Source organism: Drosophila kikkawai, chromosome 3L, assembly GCF_030179895.1.
Source record: "Drosophila kikkawai strain 14028-0561.14 chromosome 3L, DkikHiC1v2, whole genome shotgun sequence".
Taxonomy (NCBI): Eukaryota; Metazoa; Arthropoda; class Insecta; order Diptera; family Drosophilidae; genus Drosophila; species Drosophila kikkawai.
Window position 1 is genome coordinate 3,482,059 of NC_091730.1, and position 26,141 is coordinate 3,508,199.

Below are 26,141 nucleotides of genomic sequence, written 5' to 3' on the forward strand. Positions count from 1 at the left end.
GCTTTTCAGATATAAAAGGTCTTCCAGGACCTCTTTTACCTTCCCCTTAACAGGTTCCAGTACACCCCCAGTTCAAAATTCGTTTGTTTTATGTTCAAAAACTATTAAGAACTTTTAATAATCAAAGCTAAAGAGTCGCCAGCAGCTTAGATGCCGGTGTGCTCCTTGATCCAGTCCAAGTAGCTGGTGACGCGGGTGAAGACAGCCGGGTACTCCTTCTCGCAGCCAGCGGCGGAGCCAAAGGAGGTAAGACCAACCTGGACCTTGCTGCTGGCCAGGACCAGAGGGCCGCCAGAGTCACCGTTGCAGGTGGAAACACCGGCAGGCGTGGAGACGCAGATGTTGGAGTCACGGATGGTGGTCAGATAAGTGCGCTTGCACTCGCTGTTGGAGATGACCTTCATGTGGGCGTACTGCAGATGAGCGGCCACGGCGCTGGCGGCATCAGAAGTGCGGCCCCAGCCGGAGGCAATCACCTCATCGCCATCGTAGGAAGAGTAGTGGGACTCGTGCTTGGGCAGCTCAACGCGGTCGATGGCCGAGCTGTACTCCACGCGGGGAATGCGGATCAGGGAGATGTCGTTCCTCAGAGTGCGGCTGTTCCAGTCGGCGTGGATGATGATGTCGTCCCTGCTGACATGGTGCTTGACCTTGGGGCTAGAACGGACAGTGCTGCCCAGATAAACCTCGACGGAGTCGACACTGAAGAAGGAGATATAAATATTAGCTGAGATATTCAGGATTCAAGGAACTGGGGGGATAAAACTCACCCATCAGTGCAGTGAGCAGCGGTCAGAACCCACTCGTTGCCGATCAAAGAGCCACCGCACCAGGCCGAGGAGGAGCCAATCTTCAGGGATAGTCCCACTTGGTAGGGGAACTGGTCGGTGCGGGCATCCTCGCCGTGGGTGATGCGTCCATCCGGGGACGAAGCGGCGCGCAGGGCCGATCCCGAGGCGTAGGCCAAGGCCAAGGCGAAGACAATAAGAACTTTCATGTTGGAGCTACCTGTGGAAAGTATGGCGCACTCCGGCTCATCCGTCGCTTTTATACTCATGCCCAGACAGTCCGTTCCTATTGATTGACGTCCCTCTATCACTATCTGATCTCTCGTCCGCACCTGCTCGAGTGGCCAGACCCCTTTGACGCTCCCCTGTTCCATGTGTAACGTAATGCTCCTCCAATTCCGGGCGATATGAGAGGTGATCTGCTTGAAACTGTTAGATAGGGAGGCGACCGTGACTCTACAGTTTTTGTTGGGTTTTGGCCAAAAGAAGATAGTCTAACAGGGAAAACAATCTGCAAACAATTTGGGGATTTTTTTGACGAACTTTTAGGTTGAAAAAGAGCAACAATACATGATAAGTACGTAATCTTTAATATTAAATAATAGACCTTGATAGGAATGTTTGACTTTTCATACGTACAGGCATATACATATATACATTTTAATTAAAATTAGCTGGTTATATATTGAAACTTTTAGGAACTGATCACAGATGATATAAGAAACCAAAATCAATACTATTATAAACTGTTATAAAAACCTATAATGTATAGCATACTTTTTTGCTGAACGATTAGCCTCTTTATACTCAATTAAATGGCTTCCCAATAATATTAATAAAAGGTCTTAAATATCTAAAAATTTTTGTAATATATTAATTTCCTTTCCTATTTCATTCATTTCATTTTCCTATCCCCCTTCTCCCCTAAAAATAAAACAAAGTCGCTTGTAAAATGCTCAACATTTAATATAATTGCAGTGCCCAGCACTACTATTAGTGTAGTCCTCATCGAGAAAACCAAACTCTAGGGATAAACAACTCCCGTCACCTCTTCAATCCAGTCCAGGTAGGAGGTGACCCGTGTAAAGACCGAGGAGTAGCCTTTGGTGCAGCCAGACTTCTTTCCATACGACGTGATGCCAATTAGCACTTCGGAGTTCAAGGCGGGATCCTGGTAAACCAAAGGTCCGCCGGAGTCGCCCGTGCAGGTGGAGCGTCCGCCAGTGGTGTCCATGCAAATATTAGTGGATCTGATGTTGGCATACGAATACCAACAGTCCTCATTGGACTCCACAAAGCGGACAACATAACGTAGGTGATCGGAAATGGCGGAGGATTCTGTAAAATTAAATTGTAGTTATTAAAATACAAGAAATTCTAGGTAAGCCAGGATTCTTACCATCATTCATGCGACCCCACCCCGAGGCTGTGGCCGGAACATAATCGTAACTGGAAGATCTAGATGAGATTCCTGGCAATCTTATGGGTTTTATGGAGTCCCCCAAGAGAGCCAACTCGGGTAGGCGCAGCACAGCAATGTCATTCTCTAGGGAGTCAGAGTTCCAGTCAGGATGCAAAATCACTTTAGGCTGTGCTGATCGGATGAGCTGGCGGGGAGCCAGACGCTGGACTCCACCCAGGTAGTAAGTGATAGAAACAGCTCTGTGGAAAGTTGATAAATAAAGTCTTACATTTTTTTTTGAAGAAGAAACTACACCTACTTGTCCACACAATGGGCTGCCGTCAGAAGATACTGTTCGGAGATCAAGCTGGCCCCACACCAGCTAAACAGATCATTGGATTCCTCGATACTCAGACCCACTTGGTAGGGAAACTGATTAACTATGGCCAGCTCACCGCCAGAAATTCTCCCATCGATTCCATGACCCAGATCCAGGCAGAAGATCGTTTCTCCCTGAAGGCCGATCAGCAGAGCAACTAAAAGCAATCTGATTTGCATGTTTTCCCGAGTTAACCAACTCTGCCACTGCCGTACTTCATCCGCTTGATTGAGGATTTATGGTTGGTTAATCTTTCCAGCGATTGGTTAAAGTTGTACGAATTGGTTATAATGCCTGAGATTGCGGTTTATCTTTCTCAACTGATCAGAACGCCATTTGATTGTTGAAATAATAAAAATTATAACTACACAGGTCTTTGGTTTATTTTATTATGGGGTTTTTTGATAGCAATCCACTTCAGTTGGGCTGTGGAGTGCTCCAGATTGCATAAACCTCTTGAAAACTGTTGGGGAATAGTTATTTAAGAGTAATAATTTAAAAATATTAAATATTGCAAAATATAGCCAGATGAGCATCACTGATGCACATGAGCATCACTGATGCAAGTGAACAAAATTTCTAAAATTTGGCCGCTTTCCAAACTGGGGTAACAGGCGAACAGAAACCAGCAGCAAGCAACTGAAAACTGGTATAAACTGTTATAAAAACATTTGGCCAAAAATAATAAGTGGTATAAACGGTTATATTCCATTTTATGCATTTATACCTATTTGTTGCCGACAACAACAGCTTGATGGCAACAACAACCTTTTTACAACAACATTTCTACAGCAGCCCATCCAAATTTCCGAGCATTTCCACGCAAATTGCCCGTTTCCCAAATTGGGGTAACAGGCGAACAGAAATCAGCAGCAAGCAACTGAAAACTGGTATAAACTGTTATAAAAAGTCCAAGTTTCAAACTATTTAGGAGCCGGCGCAAGTAAGCGGAGACTCAAACCTTTAGTTTCAGTGTGACCAGGTGCAGTTGTAAAATAACACCTAAATTTGGATTCAAAAGGTTTGAGTCTCCGCTTACTTGCGCCGGCTCCTAAATAGTTTGAAACTTGGACTTTTTATAACAGTTTATACCAGTTTTCAGTTGCTTGCTGCTGATTTCTGTTCGCCTGTTACCCCAATTTGGGAAACGGGCAATTTGCATGGAAATGTTTGGAAATTTGGATGGGCTGCTGTAGAAATGTTGTTGTAAAAAGGTTGTTGTTGCCATCACGCTGTTGTTGTCGGCAACAAATAGGTATAAATGCATAAAATGGAATATAACAGTTTATACCACTTATTATTTTTGGCCAAATGTTTTTATAACCGTTTATACCAGTTTTCAGTTGCTTGCTGCTGGTTTCTGTTCGCCTGTTACCCCAGTTTGGAAAGCGGCCAAATTTTAGAAATTTTGCTCACTTGCATCAGTGATACTCATGTGCATCAGTGATGCTCATCTGGCTATATTTTGCTATATTGGGGGGCAATAAAATCGGGCTATATGGCAGTGATGCTCATCTAGCTATTTTGCCATATTGGGAGGCTATAAAATCAGGCTTAACGGCAGGGGTATACAAACTTCGGCGTGTCGAAGTTAGCTTCCTTTCTTGTTTGAAGATTATTTTGCTTTTATTTAGTGAACTAGGCATTTCCGACCCTATAAACCATATATATTCTTGTTCAGCATTAACAGGAGAGTCCTTCTAGCCATTTTCTGAAGAAATAAAATTTTCATCAATTTTTTCAAAAATTGATAAGGGGTTACATCATTAAAATTCTCAAAAATGACTCAAAATTTTGATTTTTGAAATTTGTAAATTTAGTATGCAGATTTATTAAGATTATAAAAACTAACTCAGGACAACTTTCCGAATTGAAATTAAGGCATTTTTGGCTTAGTTATGCTTAATTTTTGATTCCCAAAGTTACTTTCCTTTCTTGTTTTAAATATATTCTATTTTCAATCCTTATTAAATAATAATTACTTTTACCTTTTAAAAAGTAACCACAAAGTATACTACATTTCCTCTTTTTAAGTACCTAACGTTATCTATATTAATTGCGCATTAGAATACCATGAAGAGATAATATTATTATCAGCAAACATACATTATTAATAAAAATTAGTTATCTGTAAAAGCTTATGAAAATGTTACTATAATTTAGTGAGAGAAATTAAGATAAGTTTGTCTATAGTTTTCCTAAGGTCACATGCCTGAGTCATTGGAAAACTGTTGTTATATTATTATCTGACAAGTCTGTGGCCTTAATCCCTGCTCTATCAATGCTCTGAGGGTGCTCCAAGTTCCAAGTGGTAGAGTTCAGCAGGTGCCTCTACCATGATAACACTGTCTAGCTTCCTCTATATAACCAGGAGGCAAACCATATTGCTGGTTCAATCAATCTAAAATGCTGAAGCTCTTGATACCCTTTATTCTTCTCTTGGTTTCCTGCTCGACTGTGCCGCTCCTGGACAAGCTGGAACCCTTCATTACCAATGGCGAGCTGGCAGAGGTGGGTCAGTTTCCCTACCAAGCGGGTCTGAACGTCTCTTTTGGAGGAAACTTGAGCACCTGGTGCGGCGGCACCTTGATCTCGCACTATTGGATAATCACAGCGGCCCATTGCATGGACAAAGCGGAATCTGTTACCGTTTACCTGGGAGCCATCAACATCCAGGACGAGGCTGAGCCGGGCCAGCGGAGAATTGTGGTGGACAAGGCGGGTATCATTGTCCACTCCAACTATACAGCCAGCACAGTGGCCAATGACATTTCGCTCATCCGACTGCCCAGCTTCGTGGCTTTCACGGAACGCATCCGAGCCGCCAGTCTGCCGCGTCGCCTTAACGGATCCTTTCCCACCTACGACTCCGTGCGGGCTTTCGCCTCTGGCTGGGGTAGGGATAGCGATGCCTCTGACACGGTCTCACCCGTGCTGAGGTACGTGGAGATGCCTGTTATGCCGTATCCTGTGTGCCGTATGTACTGGAGTGGAGCTGTATCCGAGAAGATGATCTGCATGAGCACTGCCAGCGGCAAGTCCACCTGCCATGGCGATTCTGGTGGTCCGTTGGTTTATCGAGAGGGTAATGTCAGTTATCTGATAGGATCCACCTCCTTTGGGACCACTATGGGCTGCCAGGTGGGATTTCCGGCTGTCTTTACGCGGATTAGCAGCTACTTGGAGTGGATCCTAAATTATGTTATTGGTTAAGGGGATGTATTTTATTCTTACTTTATTTTAAATAGATTTTATAACCTAAATAAATATAATTTTAAATAAAAAATACATGAAAAGGACTTTAGATACAAATGTATCTTTTTATAAAAGAAAATGTTTAAGGAATTTAGGTTTAAGAATATATTTAAAATTAATAAAATAAAGTTTAAGAGTTTAAAAAAGAAAATTTAAAAGGACTTTGGCTTATAGAATATTTTTAAAATTAATAAAAGAAAATTTAAGATGACTTTAAGTTATAAAATATATTTAAAATCAATAAGAGAACATTTAAAATATATATAAAATTAAGTAAGAATAAAATATATCCTGTTAAACCTGTCAAAAAAAACCCCCAATTCAACCCGAAATAAAAACACATACTTGTATTTAATTTTTTCCTGATTTTTTTTGTGATTTATTTTTTCGCATTTTTATAGATTTTTTGTTTAGAATTTTTTGCCTGGTTTTTGAAGATTTTTATTCGTGCCGCTTGCTTGGTGGGCGTGGCCAAAGCCGAGTGCGTCCATATTCGAATGCACAACCAAATAATCCCAATGGAACCCGGACACTTGCCCGCCCACCAAACGAGCGGCGGGTTTTCCATTTTGCTTTCTAAGTATGTACAAAAAACTAAAGTTAGGGGGGAATAGACTTGGGATTTAGGGGGCTATATGGGGGGAAGAATAAGTATGTAAAAGGAAAATCTAAATCTTAGAGGCAAATTACGCATTCGCTTCAGAAAGAAAAACGGGTTTTCCTCAGGGGTATTTATCAACTTAAAAGTAAATGGTTTTAATCAGTGATTTGTATGTGGGTTAAGATGTGTGTGTGTATGTGTTTGGGGTGTGTGTTTGTGTAGTGATAGTTTAGAGCTATATATGCTTGCAGCTTAATGCAGTAGTAAGAGAAATCGAATACGAATACGAATAGTTTTGAAAAACGCGCAACGTTCGCTTTAACCTTTTGTTTTAGTTTTTGTCTCTTGCCTTAGCCGAAAATTACATAAAATTTCATTTCATTATCATTTTCCTGCCTCGAATATAGATAGATATAGTTTTCTATATGCCTAACTTTTGTTTTTGTATAGTTTTTCCTCATTTTCTTTCAGCATTTTTAAACGTTTTAGCTTGGTTTTCGCTTGCATTTTTCTTTTCGATAAATTTTAAACGTTGTTTTTGTTTTTTGCTTTTACTTTTCTCTCAGTGTTTTGCACAACAATTTTTTGTTTTTATTCAAATTTTTTATAGTTTTTAAGTGTTTTTTTTTTCGCATAATTCGTTTTTTATTTTTTGTTTTGTTTGTGGTAATTGTGGTTTTTTGTTTCTTAAGTCTACAATTAAAAAATAAATTAAAAACAAATGAAAGCTACACGTCAACACGTTCCAGGCGATCTTGAAACATAATATCCTCAGCTGAAACAATTCAGATCTCTATTTAGTTATCTCTTCATTGACAAAGAATACATTACTGTATATAATAATAAAAAATATGATAAATATTGCTAGGTGTTTTTTGTGAGGAAATTGAAATTTGAAATTGGTTGGTAAAGTGGTAAAATTGGGGGGCACAAAACTTTCAAGAGAGAGAGAGTGAGAGGTAAAGGAAATAACTTTTCTAACTAAAGATACACAACTTCGTCTTCCACATCCTCCTTTTTCTTAACTTTCGCTTTAGCAACTAGTTTTTGTTTAATTTAAATTTAAATAATTTATCATGTAGTTGTTTTGTTTTTTGTTTTTTTTTTGGCGTCTTTAATTTAAAATCAAAGCGCAGGCTTTCGTTTCTACGTCGCTCCTTGGTTATTCTGAAGTTCTCTTACGTTGTCTTGGCTTCTATTTTCTTTTTTTTTTTTGGGTATACATATTTGCTAAGCGGAAGTCGGTACTATATATCTCTCAGTGTGTGTGTGTAGTTTCCTGTGGGTTATTTCTTCTTCTTTTGTGGCTATGTACAGCATATATATATATATATTGTATTTGATTTGCTAACTTAAATGCTAAGACGGTTGTTCAGAAGAATGGTTCTGTGTCTCCGGATTCGGATCTCTTACAAGCTAGTCTGCTTTATGTGGTGTGTGTGTGTGTGTGTACGGTGTGTGTGTATGTATGCTCTATGTATTTATAATTATAAATTAATTAATGCTGTACAATATAAAGTTTTCGCTTGTTTTGAGTTCGCCTTCTTCAGCTTCCACTTTCCATCTCTCGTCGCTTTGCATTCCTTAGTTACCTACTCTTTTTTTTTGGGCTTAATTAAAAGTGAAACAATCCTAAACAACTAGCTTCTAGCATCTAGCTTCTCCCTCAAAGATAAAAGGGACTTGCTACCTTTACTACTTCTTGTTGTAGGCGGAGGAAGAGGAGGGCAGCGAGCTGGGCGGTGCCAGGCCCATGGGCAGTGGAGCTGCATTGTTGTTGGGCCCTGCCAGCAGCATGGATGGCGGAATGGCACTGATTAGGGGAGCATTCATTCCACCACCCACCATTGAGGCTGCGGCGCCAGCACCGCCAAGAGGATTAAAGATACCTCCTCCAGAACCAGCTCCTGCTCCATTGTATTTAGCATAATCCTTGCTCTTTTTGCTCTCCTTGTCGCGATCACGATCGCTGTGCTTCTTCTTGCTGCTGCCACCGGAACTGCTGCCGCCAGAGGAGCTATAGCCTCCGCCTCCGCCGCCACCGCTGCTGCCATAATTAGCCCCTGACGTAGCCGTAGCCTGTGGCAAACCATAGCCTGTAGCTCCCGGCATGCCCACTCCCGTCGAATAGTTGTTCGGCTCCACTTTGTTCTTGCTTATCTTAAGCTTTAGCGGCGCCGAGGCTCCCACTTGCAGGCTGCCATTGGGATTCTTAATCATCACCATTTTCAGCGGTTCATTGGCCAGGGTGGAGCCGCCCTCCTTGTTGGCAGAGCTACCACTGCTGCTGCTGCGTTCCTTTTGCTTGTCCTTCTTGTGCTTCTTGCGCTCCTCCTTTTCCGTTTTATCCTTGGACTTATCCTTCTCCTTGTGTTTATGCTTGTCCTTTTTCTTTTTCTTCTCTGACTTGCTGCTGCTGCTCTCCTCCTTGATCTCGCCAGGGGCCAGCTTGGTCACCACATCCATTTCCATGGCTGGTGGTGGCGCCACCACAGTCGATAGATTGGGTAGAGGAGCAATGCCTGGCTCTTTCTTGATGGGCGGCGTGGGGGGTATGGGTTCCAGCAGCTCAGCTGGTGGCTTGAGACCAGGCATGGTCAAGGGGTCCGGCTTGAGTAGCGAGGTGTTCGTGGGACACAGGCTCTCTTTCAGCAGACTGCGCACTAGATCCGGTGTGGTCTCAATTCCATTGGACATGTTCAGAGGCGTGTGTTTCTCCTCGTAGCTGGAATAAGCAGGCAATCCTGTGGTGTTATCCAGCTTGCGCAGCTTCTCCCGCGGTTGCTGAGCAGCGCTGTCCAGCTCATCCAGCTTGTTTAGACCATACTGGCTGCCAGAAATCTCGTTGGCTCGCTTCAGGCTGCTGCCGCTTTCGCCGGGATTGGGCACTAGGAGATCACCGGGGCCGCCATGTGGCAACATCTTCTTGTGGGGAGGCAGCATGGACTTCGAGGAGCCTGAGGAACTACTGCTACTGCTGCTGCTGCTCATCTGCATGGCGGAAGGACGATGCTTGTCCTTCTTGGTGGGCGTGAGGCGTTCCTTCTTGGGACTCTCCTTGTCGCGCGGATGATTGTTCAGCTTGTAGTCATGACCCTGAGGCGCAGGCGGTGGTGGCAGCAGACCATTAAATGGCTGCGCCATGGGCTCCTTCTTGATGTCGGGCCACTCGGGACTGAAGAGGGACATCTTGGACTGCTGCTGCGGCAGCTGTGCTTCAGGTGGTATCTGTTGCTGCTGCTGCTGTTGAGGAGGAGGCACCACCTGCTGCTGCTGCTGCTGCATGTGACCGTAGCCCTGGCTCTGGGAATAGGGTAGCTGCTGCTCAAAAGGCGGCATGCCGTGGACGGTGGAGCCGGATTTGCTGCGGTGGCTGCTGCCATAGCCAGCCTGAGGCAGAGGCTGTGCCCCATTGCTGCTGCTGCTGGCCCCAGGATAGCCGCCGCGCGACATCAAGGGATTAGGAGGAGCACTATTGCTGTATGGAGGCGGTGCATTCGGATACATCTTGCTGCTGCTGCTGCTGCTTTGCGACTTGTCCTTGGAGGACATGCTCGATGAGGCCGAAGAAGAATTTGAGGCGGATGGATGATTGGGCGGCGGTAGCTGCTGCTGCGACGGCGGCTGCTGAGGCTTAGAGGAGCTCGGTGGCATCTTGTGGCTGCCATGAGGTGGCATGCCTCCCACACCCACCGGCGGCATGCCGCGCGATGATTTGTGATAGTCCACCGGCAGAGAGGGACGACCAGGCTGACTCGACGACGAGGATGAAGAGTTGCTCCTTTGACTGCTACTGCTGCTGCTCGAGGAGCTTAGCCCGCCGCCGCCGCTGCTGCTGCTACGCTGATGACTCGATGGCAGGCGATTGCTGTAGCCCGGCTGCTTGGACTTGTGATCTGCAGAAGAGGAAACCAGCTGTTACTTCCGTTTCTTAGCTTAAAGAGAGCGCAGAGCTAGGACACTCACCTGGATGCTGGTCAGGTGGCATGCCGCCTTGGTAGTTTGGCAACTTGTGATTTGAGGACGACGACGATGATGATGAGGAGGATGAGCCGTTGGCCGATACACCCAACACCGAGGACGAACGCTGGTGTATGCTATCCGATCGTCTCTGCTGCGGCACCATCGCCGGTGGCGGCAATAGCGATGAGGACGACTGATCACGCTCTCGTTCACGCTCCCTGTCCCTGTCCCGCTCCCGATCCCTGTCCCGTTCACGACTGTCGTTGCCATTGACCAGCTCTGGCGGCGGCGTAATGTTCGAGTGATATCCCTTCATCATCTCACTCACCCGCCAGTCCTCCTTGGGCTTGTTATCCTTGGAGGCTGTCCGATTGCTGGCACCCTGGGCAATCGCCTTGATCGAGTTGAGTTTGGACTTGAGACGCGCCGGACTCTTCTCGTAGATGGCTATGAACTCGTCCGTCAGCTGCTTGAGCAGATCCAGCGAGACGCTCTTGTCCACATAGTAGAACCAGTGCTTGCCCTCGGTGGATTGCGGTATCTCCCAGCGGGACCACTTGCAGGCGAGGTAAATGCAGAAGCAGGCCACCACCGTGGGTCGATATTGCAGGCACATGGAGGTCAGATGCAGGCTGCGAGCCATGGATGGTTGTTAGGTTGGTTTAGGATAAGAGTTTACAAAATAGAATACATTTGGTAGGGTGAATGTGTGCAGGGGGTTTGGGTTAAGGCTTCTTTTAGCTGGTATCCTCTCTGGATCATGGAAAAACAGGACGGTTTATTGTTAGAAGAACTTTCTTTATTTTTAGGGGATTTCCCCGGTTTAGAATGGAGAATTCTAAAGAAGATTACAAGGCAAAAAGACATCTGCAATCCTTGCTTTGAATTATAAGTTTTTCCATAAACTTTAGCCACTTTTCCGGCTGAATAATTAACGTGGAAAGATATTACTGAAAGGACTTACTTTATTTTTAAGGATTTAAGGGATTTCCCCTGACCAAAAATGGCAAATTCAAGAGAAAGTTATAGGCCAAAAATACATTGAATTCTTTTCCTCGAATTACACATTAATTTCGCGAAATTTTAGCCACTTTTCCAGCAGGATAATTAACGCGGAGAGATTATACTGTATCCTTTCCAGGAATTACAAGATATTCCTTGACATTTGTCGGATTTTCCCAGCCAAATTACAATGTTTATGGTCAGGCAAGAGAGGATAATTAACGCGAAAGACCAGGAAACATATTCCTTTTCCTTTTTTAAAGATGCTGCCCTGCTGTGACCTTGGCTCTAAGTCCTCACCTTTTCTCTTTGTTACCTGGCACTAACGATTGGCAAAGTCAGGTAGGCGGACAGACTTTACGAGTTGCCTGTTTTCTTGACAGGATCTCAACCTACACCCGCACACAAACACACACGCATACACCGCTTATACCAGAGCTCCAATTTGGAGCAACACGTCTAGGAGGAGGAGGTGGTGGTGGAGGAGGGATTACCATAGGGAGTAGCGCATACCTGTTCGAGGCCAAGAAGTACGAGGTCTGCGCCAGATCCTTGCATGCTAAAATATACCATAGTAATCAGTACTCAATCGCTCAACCGGCTACCATCCGACATGGCCTTGGGTTATCATGGGAGGACATGGCATTAGAGCCGATTGGTATTGGGTGCCTACCTTTGACCAGCTGGCAGGTGCGCACAACATGCGTGTGCGGATGATCGATGGCCACATCAAAGCCGAGCGTCTGTAGCAGCACATTCTCATTGAAGACAAGCTCCTGGGCGAGATCGGCATAGTTCTGCTCGGTGGTCGGCGGCAGGCACTTGTTGGCGGCCCGAATCACATGCTCCAGCTTCCTTGGTTGCTCCTCCACCTTGGCGGCCAAAAACAGGCTAGCCGAGGCCATCGAATTCCGATGGAAGTGTGTAAATGAGTGGAACGCATAGAATCGATGCATATACACGATGGCCGTGTTGATGCACAGCTGTGACACTTGCAGACGCTGGCCCATCTCCTGGATTAGGTAGGCGGTCATCTGGCGGTATTGCAGCTCATCGTCGCCCTTGATACCGCATCTTCGGCTGGGTGAATTGGCCAACTGCTCGTTGCTAAAGTACCAGATCTTGTCCTTTTCAAACGGCAGGTTATTGTTGTTGTTGTTATTGTTGGCCGGGGCAGGAGTGGAGGAACCACTACCGCTGCTGGCCGAAGAGGATGGCGCCGTGGCCGCTGGGGGCATTGGCGTGGCCATGAGACTCATGCTGCTGCTGTAGCTGCTACTGCTGCTCCGTTCCCGTTCACATGCAAGCCTCCTTTACTGCGCCGCGGAATCCGCTGCTACCGCTTTTGCTGCTGCTGCTGATTTTCAGCCGTAGGAACTGTACGAAGAGGAAGAGAGAGCCAGCAGCGCTCTTTCTTTGTCGGCCGTGCTGCGCGGTGCTTGGGTGCGCTGGTATGGGTGCTGGCTGCGGGCTGCCGTCGGTTGTTGGTATTGGTGTGTATGTGCTGCGACTGCTGGTTGCTGCAGTGGCGTGGGCGGCGACGGATCGGTTGTGGGGGGAGCGGGGATCAGTGCAGCGCATCGGCTATGCCACACTCAGACTCGGGGGGAACTGGGAGGAAATGCACGCACATTCGGCGAGGTAGTCCACATTCACATCCACATTCACTCCTCGCTTGTTTTTTTCCGCCGCGCTGCTCGCTTCGCGCGTGTGTGTGTGTGTGTGCGTGGTGTGGTGAGGTTTTGCTTTCTGGAAATTGCGAAGCGACGGAGGAAACGGAACGCGACGAGCCGAGCACACTGACACTAACCAGCGACGGACGTTATGCAACTTGGCGTCAATTCATAGTTATTCGCATCGCTATTGCCGTCGCGTCGGCCACTTGCACCATTTGGGGTCGTTCACTGCGCGTTATTTTATCCACAAACGCATCGAAAAACGTGAAATGTGGACAATGACAAATACTTTGCAAGAAAAAATGTTTTTTATGTATTTGTAGACAGTGTGACCGTTGCCGATACAACAGAGCTATCGATGGTGACGGCCTATCGATGTTTTGACAGCTGGCGATAGTTGCGATATATCGATGGGGTTGCTGGTGCGGTATTTTTTTGTTCCAGTACTTAAATGTTATGAAATATCATCTACAAAAACTTGAAGGATTGTTTTGAGTAATGAGAATATTTTATTTTAATTTTAGAAAATATTATTTTCCTAGTTTAATGTTGCACAACGAATTTTAAGTGTTCTAAGAATATACCAAAAATATACTGTGACCTCAATCGATGTTGGGCTAAATATATCGATATTTTATGCATCTGGCAGCACCAATGTCAACAGCGTCAGTTGTCAGTGTTGGTAAATAGCAAATCCGAGCATACTGTACTTTTGCCGCGAGATTTAAATTTTAATTAAGTAACTTGAGCAATACTGATCCCATTTAAAATCGTCAATAAAAACACATTTTCGTTTATTGTTATTTATAAAACAGATAATATATATATATATATTTTATAGTTTGTAGATTAAAATATACAAAATTTAGCTAAAAACCTTAAAACTCTTATGTTGTCATAACAGTAAATAATTATGCTAGCTTGTGACTTTTTGTCCTTGCTTCGTTTTTTGTCTTAATGCATTCTTATAAAAATTAATCTAATCCGTTCGCTTGCTCCTAACCATAAAATTCACCTACGTACCATATCGTTTCATCGATCCAACTTTCATTCCCTTACTACAAATATATGCTTTAAAGTTTAAAGTATAATATATATATTTTATATATATTGTGGCTGGCTTTAGCTGATTTCTCATCGACAGACAGTTCAAAAGCTGTCTGTTTAAATGTACAAAGATTGAACAAAAAGTCGAAAAAAACAAATGTGAAAAGTTCTTAACTTAGGGTTAGTCATAATATTCGTAATTAATATTAATCCATTCAACATATTTATCTAAACCAATCCAATAATCGCACATTTAATTTAAAAGCTATATAGTTTCGGTTCGTTTTTTGTTGTTTTCCGAGTTACCAATAGAGTTTTTTGTTGGTTGTCCTTAGCCTAGTAAGCCTAGAAATCCTGCCCGAGGGCATCGATATTCCTTGGTATTTAATTTAGTTGGTCTTATCCAGCATTCGGGGGTTATCCAATTTAACAAATAATTGGTGTGTAAGTATATATAATATATATATATTTAAAATACGTTGTTTACGTTTATAACCAAGTGGAAACATGAGGTCCAGAAGTTGTTTATATACAGTTTATCGTCCATATAAATATTTTGGGGGTTCAAGTCAGAGAGAGAGTCTTTTTCTGGGGATTTCCGGAAATTCAAACGAGAAAGTACTGTCCCGATTTAAAGCTGCCTTCTGTGGGAGGTATGGCTCAGATTTCGTTGTACTCGAGTCGTAATCTTTAGCTAATATATTGTTCGATTCCTCTCTGCTTTCTCTGTTTTGTGGGTGCAACTTATCTGCTAGATCATCCTTATAACATGGGAATATGCATCCTCTAATAACTAATAACTGAGTTACGTCTAGATAATGGTTTATAGACATATATATATAAATATCCATGATCCGATGTATGGGAAACCTCATAAACTGAGACCTCGCGATGTGTGTGGTGTGTGGTGTCACTTAAAACTACAAAATACACCAATCCGACGACTTTATCTAAAATATGTGCTCTGCTCTGTGGAGACGCGATTATATAAATATTGGTATTATCCTATATAGACTTTGAATATGCTATAACTTATGTACTTGTCATGGGAGGTATATCTAGATTCCAAATTTGTAGCGGGTTCCATATATTTGTATCTTTATCTTTTGCTTATAAACTAGTTTTCTCTTTGTTTCTGTTGGAGTTTTTTCTTTGTTTTTGTTTTTTTTTTTTGTGGTAAATAAAACGCATGCACAAATTGAAATAATAATTTTATTTAAAAAATAAAAAATAATCATAAAAAATTGTTTACAATGAACAGAGAGTTGAACTCAAGACTCATTTTGTTTATTTTTTGCATCATATCCATATCATCATATCAACCAAATCAATCATCATAAACAAAATGATATATTGTAGATTTCATCTTCACGTACACATACATAATAATAATAATAATAATAATAGATAAAGGTACTTAGAGAACGCAACTATTAAAGAAGTAGATTAAAGAACTAGGAGTTGGTTTTATTCTCTTTTTGTTGTTTTTTTTTGTCCTATTCAAGGGTTTTTCTTCCTTTCAAGAGATTGCACGTTTTGGGCAGTGTTTGGAAATTGTTGTTGGTTTTAATATTGCATTGAGGATTGCGGTGTTGCAGTGTTTGAAGCTGAATCTATATCTCTGGTTCTGTTCTGTTCTGTTCAGGGGTTTCTGTTTCGATCTGTGGCAGTGTGACGTTAACAAAAAATACATAGTTTGCTCTTTAAATAAACATAAACTTCAGATCGATAGAGTTGAGTGTGTGTGAGGTTTTGGTGTTCTAAGACTGCTCAAGGAGTGTGTGTTCGTTCGGGTTTGTATCCTGTGAGTTTGTTTGCAAATATACAAGACTTACGAAATAATAATTACAAAGAAAGTTTTAGACCACCAGATTGCCTGGGCTTTTTACCTCCAGTTATAGGATGTGTGTGTATGTTTTTGTATGGGAGAGAAGTTAAGGGTTTTAGCTGGAGAGAAACACTTAAATAAATAACCTAAATGTAGTCGTAAAATTAACTATAAAACTATGAAATAATAAATTTCCATCTCTTTCCATCTTTCCTTTATAAAATAAGCAACAAAAACAATTGACCCAAGCCTAGACACCAACGCACCTGATCGTTCAGATCGGCAAGGCTAAAGCCTGGGGCAGGTGGGGCCTAACTTGGGGGGCAGTTTGAAAAGATATTAGGCTAGGCAATATACACTTTAGATTTAGTTTTAGATTTAGATTTAGCTTTTAGATCTTCGGATAGAGATAGAGAATTTCTTGTAGCTCATTTTTTACATATTACACACGTTTATCGAATATCAATATGAATCAATCCATAGCAATAGCAATAGCAATAGCAATATAGCAATAATAATAATAATAATATTAATAATCGTAATAATATTCATAATAATAACCAATAATAACAATATTCATTAATTAAACGTACCGTTACAGTTTAGAGTTTACAGTTTTACAGTTTAAAGTTTAAAGTTTACAATTAAAATTACAGTTACAAGTACAACACTAACGCCAAATGAATAGATCATCATTATTTCAGGGGTGTATGTATAGGGTACAGGACACAGGGTGTGGATATACATAGGTATATATCATATATATATTGGGACTATCAGCTAAAAGTGTGTGTGTGTGTGTAACTTAACGCATGTACAAAGAAATCATCATCTCGTTATCATCGATCAAGTTATCATTAGATCCCGCCCTCGCGTGGCCTTGGAAGCCACTATTGCCGCTAGCCGGTTGCTTTGACCAATCCCTAACCCTAATTTTCCCTCCCCCCCGGAGAACCACTATGTTTTCTTCTTTGATCCTTCACTCATTGATCCTTTATATTTACAGGCCTCCCCCTCAGACACCATTGCAGTCTATCTCCACGATATCCTTGGGCACATCCACAAACTGATAGACCAGCCGCTGGCCATCCACCTTGGCCAGGATGCCGCGCTGGTAGTAGTACCTCAGCGCCCTGCCCATCGTCTCGTAGTTCATGTCCGGCTTGTTCTTGTGCATTCCCCACAATCGGGACACCGCCTTGGAGTCCACCAGCTTGAACACGCCCTTCTCCCGGTTCGTCCACTTGATGAATCGCGGACAGTACTCACGATCCTGGAGCAGCTTTAGCAGGAACTCCCACAGGTAGGTGGTGGACCCCTCCCGGCTGCGCCGCTTTACGCCCATCTCCAGCTTGGGCTTGCGCGGCTTCTTCGCCTTGCGCTGCTGGAAGCCGCCCAGCTCCAGCATGTAGGAGAGATCGTAGCTGACGCTGGACGTCGCCGGTTGGATCACCGAGGATGAGGACGAGGAGGCGTTGGCCGCTGCCGCCGCCGCTGCACTGGCGCTCAGCATCGCCGCCGCTGCAACAGCGCTGCTGCTGCTGCTGACCACGGAGGCTGCGGCAGCTGCTGCAGCCGCTGCAGCGATTGTGGAATGCGGATGCGAATGCGGATGTGGATGCGAGTGCGGATGTGAGTGCGGATGCGCACCGTTCAGCTGCGAGTGCGGGTGTTGCTGCTGCTGCTGCTGTTGTTGCTGCGCCTGTTGTTGCTGCTGCTGCTGCAGTTGCTGATGGAGCGCCTGCTGCTGCTGGTGCGACAATTGCTGGTGGCTCAGCTGCTGCTGCGCCTGTTGCTGCTGCTGCGACTGTTGCTGCTGCTGGTGTAGGGAATGATAGCCGTTGTGGACGGCACCGCGCTGCGAGACCGCCGCCGCTGCTGCCGTCGGTGAGGTGAAGTAGGACGAGGGCAGATAGCCAGGAGTCTGGGGATTGGCTCCGGATCCTGGCTGACCGCCACCGCTACCGGCGCCATTGCTGCCATAGTAATTATCGGGCACTGAAAAGAAAAAAATATTGATTAAGTAATTAAATTCAATTTATCTTAGTGATAAAAATAATGTATAAAAAATCCCATGTTAAAATAACTAATTCTTCCTAAAAAAATATTATTATATTAAAAAAAAAATACTTAAAAATTAAATATATGTACACATTTTAGATCTAAACTTAATAATGTATTTTTCCTACTAAATAATTAAAAAAAAAAACTAAAGTTTTAAAATTTAACTTAATCAGATAAATAGTAAAATAAAAATAGTAAACCTTTAATAATATTTCAGGTGCTTTCTTGATTATTCCGCCAAAAAGTAGGCAACGAAACATGTCGTATGATTTTCTCTTTTAAATCCGAGGAAAATTTAATTTTAAATATTAGCTAAATGAGAATAATACTAATTTTTATAGTTCAAACTTTTTTTTCAACCCCTGACTATTTAAATAATTTTGTCAATCAATAATTTGATTATTTTATTGGTAAAGATTCGAATTTTGCTAAGTTTTTTTTTCCACTTTAAGAATATTTCGCAAACTAAGATTTTTATTTGCTAGAATCCCTATCTATCCCATGGTAACGATCGCTTGCGACTATTTCACACCGTTTGCACGCGTGTGTGTGTGTGTAGTGGCACAGGTATAATTTTGTATGCTATTTAGTAAGTTTATTTTTTTTTACATCCGGCGTTGCTGTTATAGTTGTTGCTGTTGCCTGACGTTGCCCAATTCCACGGCTCAGCCAGTTCGAGTGTGAGATAGAGTAGGAGGGGGCCGGGGGGCAGTCTCCAACTGAATAAAAACAAAAGTGAGCAGCACTCTCTCACAAACACACATATGCAAGCATACAGAGAGCAACGGACGCTTTCGTTGGTTCGTTTTGCGAGTTCGTATTTGGCTCGTGTTCGTTGCAGTTGCTCTCTCTTGCTCTCCCGCGCTCTCTGGCCAAAAGAAAAGAGAGCCAGAGCGCCATTATTGCCACATTGGCGCTGCTGCTGTTGCTGTTGTTGCTGCTGCTGCTTTTTCTGTTGCTGCTTTCGTTGTCGTTGTGACCTTCACAATTTGCGCAAAGGCAATGTGTCGATGACCACAGATTTTTATACACACACACACTGAGAGCGATAAATGCACACGCACCCCTACATATATACGGACACGAGCAGAGAGCATAAAAGCAGCGAGTGCAGCACACACAGTCTCATTGCAATTGATTGTACTGCCACAGTGTGTGTGTGTGAGCGTTGACATTTTTACAGCAAAAAAAAAAAGTAAGCTCGGATTAGAAGTGCATTATGTATGCAACAGATTATCCTAAGTTCAGATTGATTGAAAAAAAAATGCAAATGCCACATTAGGTTATGTGATTAATTGGCAAAGATATCAGAAAATCCGTTTAAAGTCGAGCTTGAAAGACTAAACAAATGCAAACAAAATGAACCGAAAAAATAATTACATTTTATTTAAATTTCTTTAAAATATAATTTATTTTAATTGCCAATCGAAAAATTAAAAATGCAATCCTTTTGCTACAGACTTTAAATCGCTTTAAAAAGCGCCTAAAAGCAGACATTACACAACTGTAAGTTAAGAGTTAATTTTAATCAAAGGACTCTCAAGAAATTGAGTATTTTCCCTACATAAATCCCAACATCCCTAGTTTGTTTTAGCCACATTCAACTGCCAGGATAACCAAATGCTTTATGGGCATACAGTATATATACTCACCCCCAACACTGCGATTCCATATGTTCCTCAGCGAATTCGCCGCATTGTTCTGATATAAATTCGGATGCAGAAATGTGCCAGTGTGAAGGTGTGCCGCTGCCGCCGCCGCTGCTGCTGCTGCGGCTGCTGCCGATGCGGACGCAGATCCAGATGCCGACGCGGACGCAGATGCAGAGTTGTTGTTGTTGTTGGCAGCGGAGGAGGCCGGTGGCATCCCGAGGCGCGCCTTCAGCTCGTCGGCACAGGGCTGGCCACCGGAACTGGAGCTGTCCACATCGGAGACGCCGCTGTCGGCCGGACTGGGCGGAAATGAACCTGCAAACGGGAGCAAGGACGAGGACGAAAAAGAAAAGGGGTAATTAGCAATCGATATGGACATGAATATACATATACAAGTATAACGAATCGAGTCGAGGGCGTGTGCAGTGGTTCACCTTGCGACTGGACACGCTCGCCTCACAACTCGGTGCACTGTAAATAATATCGGAAACTAGATTGCCTTTTTTAAAGGTTGCTTTAAAAATGTTTCCTGATTTTTTTCTTTGTCGAATTGTAATTTTTTCAAGGACTCATCATGATAAACATATATCATTGGCATTATCTCTCTCATCTCAAGTGTTTTATCCTTCCTTTACTTGCACAAAAAAATAAGTCATTTATTTTTAATGTGTATTATTCACCTGTTGTGGCCGTCGTATAGTTTCTGTGGTGCGGATTGTGGATGGCACCGCCGCTGAGCAGATTATGGAGCAGCGGTCGGTGCGGAATGGCCAGCGGTTGCTGTTGCTGCTGCTGGTGTGCATTATTGTTGTTGCTGTTGCCGCCTCCTGCAACATGTAAGCTGTGCTGCTGCTGTTGTTGCTGCTGCAGTTGGTGCGGTGTAAGCAAAGTATTCTGCTCGGTTTTAATATGCAGCAATGCTGTGGCGCCGGCAAAGGATGTTGCATTGTGCTGCTGCTGCAGTTGCTGCTGTTGCTGCTGGAGATGTTGCTGCTGCTGGGAGTGTTGCTGCTGCTGCTGAGGCGCCGGACTTGTCGATTGTTTCACAATAGGAATTTCAGTATCTGTAAGGGTGAGAAAATAAGAGAAAATTTGAAATGGTGATATTTTTGCACTTACAAATAATATTAAGATTAAGAAATTTCAAAATAATTATAAATAATATTTTAAATTTATTTGCTTTTATAATAATATATGTAAATATATGTAATATATGTAGTCCCACAAATTACCCTGTATATTTTCATTAGGAGTCTCTACTGAGTCAAGTTCACCCCATTACCGTTGTCTTTTACAGCTTTCTGCTTTGGTAACGGGATATATTTAACCTCACAGCAGGGTATTATAAGTGACCGCCCCCACTTCAGTGTTACCCTTTATTTTTTTACAGTTACTACGCCCTCGTCGTCTTTAGACCTGTCAAAAATGTCAAAAAGTCCAACAAGAGCTAATAAATACGTAAAAATTCGCATCATAATTTCATAGAAATGTCATGTTGTTGTTGAGTGGAAAAAAAGGCAAAAAAAACAGGCGCAAAGAGGCGAACGCGAAACGAAAGAGACGAAGTGAAGTGAAACAATTGAAATGCCCCAATTTGGTGAGCCATGAACTCGCAGCCACAGCAGCAAAACAGTGAAAGAGAAAGAGCAAAAAAAAAAATTAGCTTCTCACTTTCCTTTGCAGCTGAAAAAGTAAAAGTGCATTTTCACTTATTTCATGCAGCAGCCGCTGCAGCGGAAAAAGCAAAGCAGCAACAGCAACTAACAACAACAAAAATTGCATTGAATGTCAAGCTGTTCACACACACACACATAGGCACACACAACTGCATCAAAGGCAAAGCGCGGAGCAATGAGGCTTGCAAGCACTCACACACACACACACACACTCACACAATTGGCAGCAAGAGAGGAAGAGAAATCAGGTCAAGGCTTGACGGCGCTGTGGCTGCCGTTGTTGCTGTTGTTGCTGCGGCGACGACGACGACGAGTTTACAATTTATGCTTTGCTGGCTGCATTATTGCATGTTGCGCCTGTGGTTGTGTGTATGTGTGCGCCAGTGTGCGCGCCTCTTTATCTCTGTGTGAGTGCTTTTTACAGCTTTTTAAATACACACAGAGCACAACGTCGTCGCCGCCATCGTCTCGTTTTGATTGCCGCCCGCTTCGCTTATTCCGTTCATTCGTTCGTTTGCTCGTCCGCCCGTTCCTCGTTCGTTCGTTGTGGGTGAATGAGAAGCATGTAAAAAATACCATGCCTACAAGCATACTAACATACACACATACATACATATGTAGGTACACTCGCAGAAACTACTAAGGAACTTGAGAACTTAAAGGGAAAGAAGTAAAGTGCAATATTTTGATTATTTAGGCTCCTTTTAAGGAGATTCACAAAAAAACATACTTAGTTCAAAAATTACAAATACAATTTTTTTTACATGTTTTCTCTGCGTGCAAAAACCCATATTTTTTTTCTATATGTAAAGCCACGGCAGCAACAGCGAACAAAATATGGCACAAAAGCGTATTTACCCACAAAAATATAAAAATAAAAATGAAAATAAAAAAAAGTCGTGACGGAAATCGCGCGGCAACAAAACAGCTGTGCGGTTGCAATGGTTACAAAGCGCACATTCCCCTGCCATCTCCCCCTGAATGCCACCCCTGGCCACAATTAGCTAGCTGTTGCTGCTGCTGCTGCTGTTGCAGCAACTTTTTAAACGGAAATTATAAATATAATTTTCGCCAGGTTTTCGTTTCGAGAATTTCCTTTAGTTTCTACTCTATTTACTTGGGCTTTAATCGCTTGTCGAAGTGGAAATGTCGGAAATGCCTGTCACTTGCCTCGATATTTCTCGTGTGTGTGTGTGTGTAAGTATTTTCTTTTAGTTTTTTTTCTCAAATTTTATTTTTCCTCTTAGTTTTTCCGTTTTTTCCGTGGGGAAGTGCTCACGTGTTGTTGTTTACTGAGGCATACGCGGCGTATGCGTAATTTGTTGCAGGTGTCCGCCGACGAGTTGATTTGAGTGAAGTTCTCAACAATAAATCGATGACATGCAAATGACGTTGCAAATTTGCAAAAAATAAAGAATAAATACAAAACTAAATAGAAGAACATGTGATGAGAAAAAACTGTGCTTAATTTTAGCCTTTGGGTTTTAACTTAATAAATCATTGATATTTTTGTAGCAAAGTACTTAGGTTCATTAATGGATTACATTTGAATGAAAATTCCCACAAATACTTATACTAAACTTGTATTAATTATTCATTATGATATATACATTTAAGTTTTTTATATTAAAATTTAAGAAAAATGTAAATTATATACGTTCAACTCAAACCGCAATGCATTCATAGAAATATTTACGGTACTTATATTTATTTACTTTAAAAATAGTATTTATATCGTGCGAAACGTGTGCGGTTTGCTTCCTGTATTTGCGGCATACTGGGCGTATGAGTAATATGACCGCTTATATTACGCATACGCCCAGGTGTACACAACGGCAGGAAGATCCAAATTTATAGACACATTTCCTGGCAGTACACATTGTGGCAGCTTTCACTGTACCTTTTGCTAGCGGTGGCGCCTCAAAAAGGGGGCAGCAAACAATAAAATAGAAAAATATAGGAAAAACCAACAATTGGGTCCGTCAGAGGTTCAGCTTTAATGGTGCATAAACAAAAACAAACACAGAGAAAGAAAGACAAATAGCCAAGCGGTAAAGGTAACATTGCAATGCTGCGCCAAATGTGCGCTGACCTCTAAAAATGCGGTCTAATAAAAACCAGCAGAAAACTACAACAACAACAACAAGAAAACATATAAACAGAAAAACAGAAAAAAAAAATTAAATATATTACGAGAAAACAAAGCGAAATTGGCAAACAACAAATAATAAAAAAATAACACAAACGCACAACACAAAGAAATTAACGGTAAAGTTGCACTGGTGTTGGGTTTGGCTATTTCTTTTTTTGCTATTTTTTTATTTATTTATATTTTTGTCTTTTGTTTAATTCGAATCGAGCGAGGGAGCTCCACGAATTTGGACTTGAACTGGCTCGTTGATATGTGCGCGGCATTTTGGGACAGTTACATCACAACTCCGGCGGATAGCGCAGCATTTTGCCGCAATAGTAGGTCAATGTAGGTACGTTCCATCGTTACCACGACGGGCAACAACTCGAATATTCGGCGTACTCATATATGTCAGAGTTATGTGTGTAGTGTAGTTGTTGCTGCATGATTAGTCCGCCTTATAAAGCCGCCCGCCCAAAGGTTTTTTTTATGTTTATATGCTCTATGGGAAGGTATAGTGAGTTTTTGAGGAGCTTGTAATGGTTTTTAAGTATTCCTAATTTAAATAATATTATTGTGGTTTATATATTATTATAAAGTTGAGAAAGGATATTCTGAACTTGGAATGAATCATCTATTTCACATAAATAAAATAAAAAGCTCCTTTTCAAAGCCTTAGTTTTAAAAGATTTTTATAATTTATGGGTTTTCAAAGGTATTTATTACCCTAATTTAAGGGTATTTAAACTTCGTTTTAAAAAAGTAATCAAGCTTTCTTCTTTTTTTTGGTTGTTTCGCATTTTGGATTTATTGTTGGTTGCGGTGGATAAGGCGTCATCCGAGGTGCTTGAATTTTGTTTACAATTTTCGTAGCATTTCCGAAAGCAGTAGAAGCTGCTCGCCTGTCTGCTGAACACAACAATTGCACACCGCCAGCAACAATACTAACAACAATAACAAATTTTGTAATTGTTTATGGCATTTTTTGGTTATTGGCCTATTTTTTGATGTGCCCAATGCCCGCCGTATTTTTTTTTCGGTGAGGTTTTTGTGGGCGGCTTTTTGGTAGGAAACGAAAAGTGAATTTATGTATGTGGGTTCCGCGCTGAAGGGGGATTTACCTATTGAGCTCAACTTTTGATCACAAAAAATAAAAGCTAAGGAGGTATTTGTAGCTGACATTAATCAGTTGAAAGTTAGCAAATGAAATTGTATATTCAACAAAGAGATTATTACAGCTTTGGCTTTTGGCAGATCAAATTACAAGGGAAATTGTATTGGTAAGAAATTATAGTAGGTGGTTTATAAAGATTTAAACAAGTTGAAGGTATTATTAAGAGTAAGTAGTATTTTTAAGAAAGTATAAGTAATGTAGAAGTAGGACTTAAAAATCACATGATCAAGGTAAAGGGTACAATATATTCAGTTTAAAAGGTTAAAGCCTTATTTTAAATCACCTTTATATTTATTTTAAGACTCCTAATTGCTGAACCATTTGTTTACCATTCGTAAATAGGTAAAAACATATGCAAATTCGATTCATCAAAAAACTATTACGAATTCCCCGAATTTCTAAAGCCAAAAACGACACAAAAAACAATAACAAATAACAACTAGAAATGGTTTTGTATCGATAATTTCACTTGTGCGCAATTTAGCACCAAACCGGAATCAAATAATAATAAAAAAAATATCAGAAAAAAATGTGCCAACATTTTGGGATACACATTTATTTATTTATTACTAATAATCATAATAATACAATTTATGGCAGTGTTATTTTTTACCCAGTGTGTCTGTGTGAATTGGAAAGAAAGCAACTTCCAGTTATTTCGGATATTCAAAATTGCAGTCCAAAATCATGAGGGAGAGGCAAATAGAATGCACAAAAAAGAAGAGGAAGCCGGCAACAGCAGGACAGCAGAGAAAATCAACAACGCAAAAGTTCTATATTTAAATATTATAATTTATGTGCTTGTTTGGCAATTGTAGTATTTGTTGTTGTCGTTGGTGTGAATGTCTTCTCTTCCCCGTTTTTTTTTTGCTGTCATTTTTTTCGGTTCCCGTCTGCCTCGTTTTTTTTTTTTCGTTCTGTTTTGCACGATCCCCATTATTCCCATTCCCATTCCTGTCCCCATTCCCCCATGCTGTCTCCCTCACTCACTCACTCTCTTTTCGCGGCTCTCTAAATTCCTGTTCAGCCTGCTGACTTATTTTGGCTTTTATGCCTCTGTCGCCGACGCTGTCGCTGCCTCCGCCCGCCTCTGCCGGCTTTCTGCTGCTGCTGCTTTCACATGCGTCTGTGTTGGTGCCAAGAATAAAACCCCAGTTGTTGTTCTCTTTTGCGGCTGGCATTACTGTATGTATGTATGTATGTATCGGAGTGTGTTCGACTGTCTCTGTGTTGCTCACTTTTTTTTTTTCGTGCCTCTGTATGGGTGTGTACGCTTTTTGGAAATTCAGTCTCAAGTTCAAGGTCTCGCGGATAACGCACACCACCACCAGACGACAAAAGCAGGCAGGCAGCTCAGACACACACATACACCAACACCAGTGCCAACACCAGATTCTCATTGTTTATACACTTCTTATATGCGGTCAAAGTAATAGTATTCCTTTATGGAGTTTTTTTACAAATATTTTTAAGAAAATTGTTCTCCTTGGAAAGTCGATTTAA

At 42.1% G+C, this 26,141-nt stretch overlaps 5 protein-coding genes across 8 annotated transcripts in view; 1 reads left to right on the forward strand and 4 right to left on the reverse strand.

Annotated features, from left to right (window-relative positions):
- Nucleotides 1–82: 82 nt before the first annotated feature.
- LOC108071918 (serine protease 1-like) lies at nt 83–1,072 on the reverse strand. Its single transcript, XM_017162877.2, has 2 exons — nt 771–1,072; nt 83–702 (listed from the first exon to the last, which is right to left on the reverse strand). The coding sequence occupies exons 1-2, from the start codon at nt 1,055–1,057 to the stop codon at nt 147–149; spliced, it is 843 nt and encodes a 280-aa protein (XP_017018366.1). The 5' UTR covers nt 1,058–1,072; the 3' UTR covers nt 83–146.
- Nucleotides 1,073–1,775: 703 nt separating this feature from the next.
- On the reverse strand, nt 1,776–2,819 carry Jon74E (Jonah 74E). The gene is made up of 3 exons (XM_017162878.2): nt 2,510–2,819; nt 2,188–2,450; nt 1,776–2,126 (listed from the first exon to the last, which is right to left on the reverse strand). The coding sequence occupies exons 1-3, from the start codon at nt 2,746–2,748 to the stop codon at nt 1,813–1,815; spliced, it is 816 nt and encodes a 271-aa protein (XP_017018367.1). The 5' UTR covers nt 2,749–2,819; the 3' UTR covers nt 1,776–1,812.
- A 2,148-nt stretch (nt 2,820–4,967) lies between these two features.
- On the forward strand, nt 4,968–6,183 carry LOC108071877 (brachyurin). The gene has a single exon (XM_017162805.3). It carries the CDS (start codon nt 4,976–4,978, stop codon nt 5,780–5,782), a length of 807 nt encoding a protein of 268 aa, XP_017018294.1. The 5' UTR covers nt 4,968–4,975; the 3' UTR covers nt 5,783–6,183.
- On the reverse strand, nt 6,170–13,419 carry CycT (Cyclin T). Of its 2 annotated transcripts, XM_017162911.3 has the most exons (4): nt 12,064–13,419; nt 11,904–11,949; nt 10,392–11,020; nt 6,170–10,321 (listed from the first exon to the last, which is right to left on the reverse strand). In XM_017162911.3, the coding sequence occupies exons 1-4, from the start codon at nt 12,647–12,649 to the stop codon at nt 8,121–8,123; spliced, it is 3,462 nt and encodes a 1,153-aa protein (XP_017018400.1). In that variant the 5' UTR covers nt 12,650–13,419; the 3' UTR covers nt 6,170–8,120. The 2 variants fall into 2 exon arrangements, with proteins under 2 accessions (XP_017018400.1, XP_070141008.1); XM_070284907.1 differs by lacking the exon at nt 11,904–11,949 and having other exon boundaries at nt 12,064–12,194.
- Nucleotides 13,420–15,309: 1,890 nt separating this feature from the next.
- The window catches only part of Eip74EF (Ecdysone-induced protein E74), a 71,992-nt gene continuing 61,160 nt past the window's right edge, over nt 15,310–26,141 (reverse strand). For all 3 annotated transcript variants that reach the window (XM_070285246.1, XM_041777288.2, XM_041777287.2), the window contains 3 exons: nt 20,338–20,721; nt 19,658–19,972; nt 15,310–17,939 (listed from right to left, as the gene is read on the reverse strand). In XM_070285246.1, the coding sequence (XP_070141347.1) occupies nt 16,957–17,939; nt 19,658–19,972; nt 20,338–20,721 (1,682 nt within the window). In that variant the 3' untranslated portion in view covers nt 15,310–16,956. The remainder of the gene's footprint in view (nt 17,940–19,657; nt 19,973–20,337; nt 20,722–26,141) is intronic.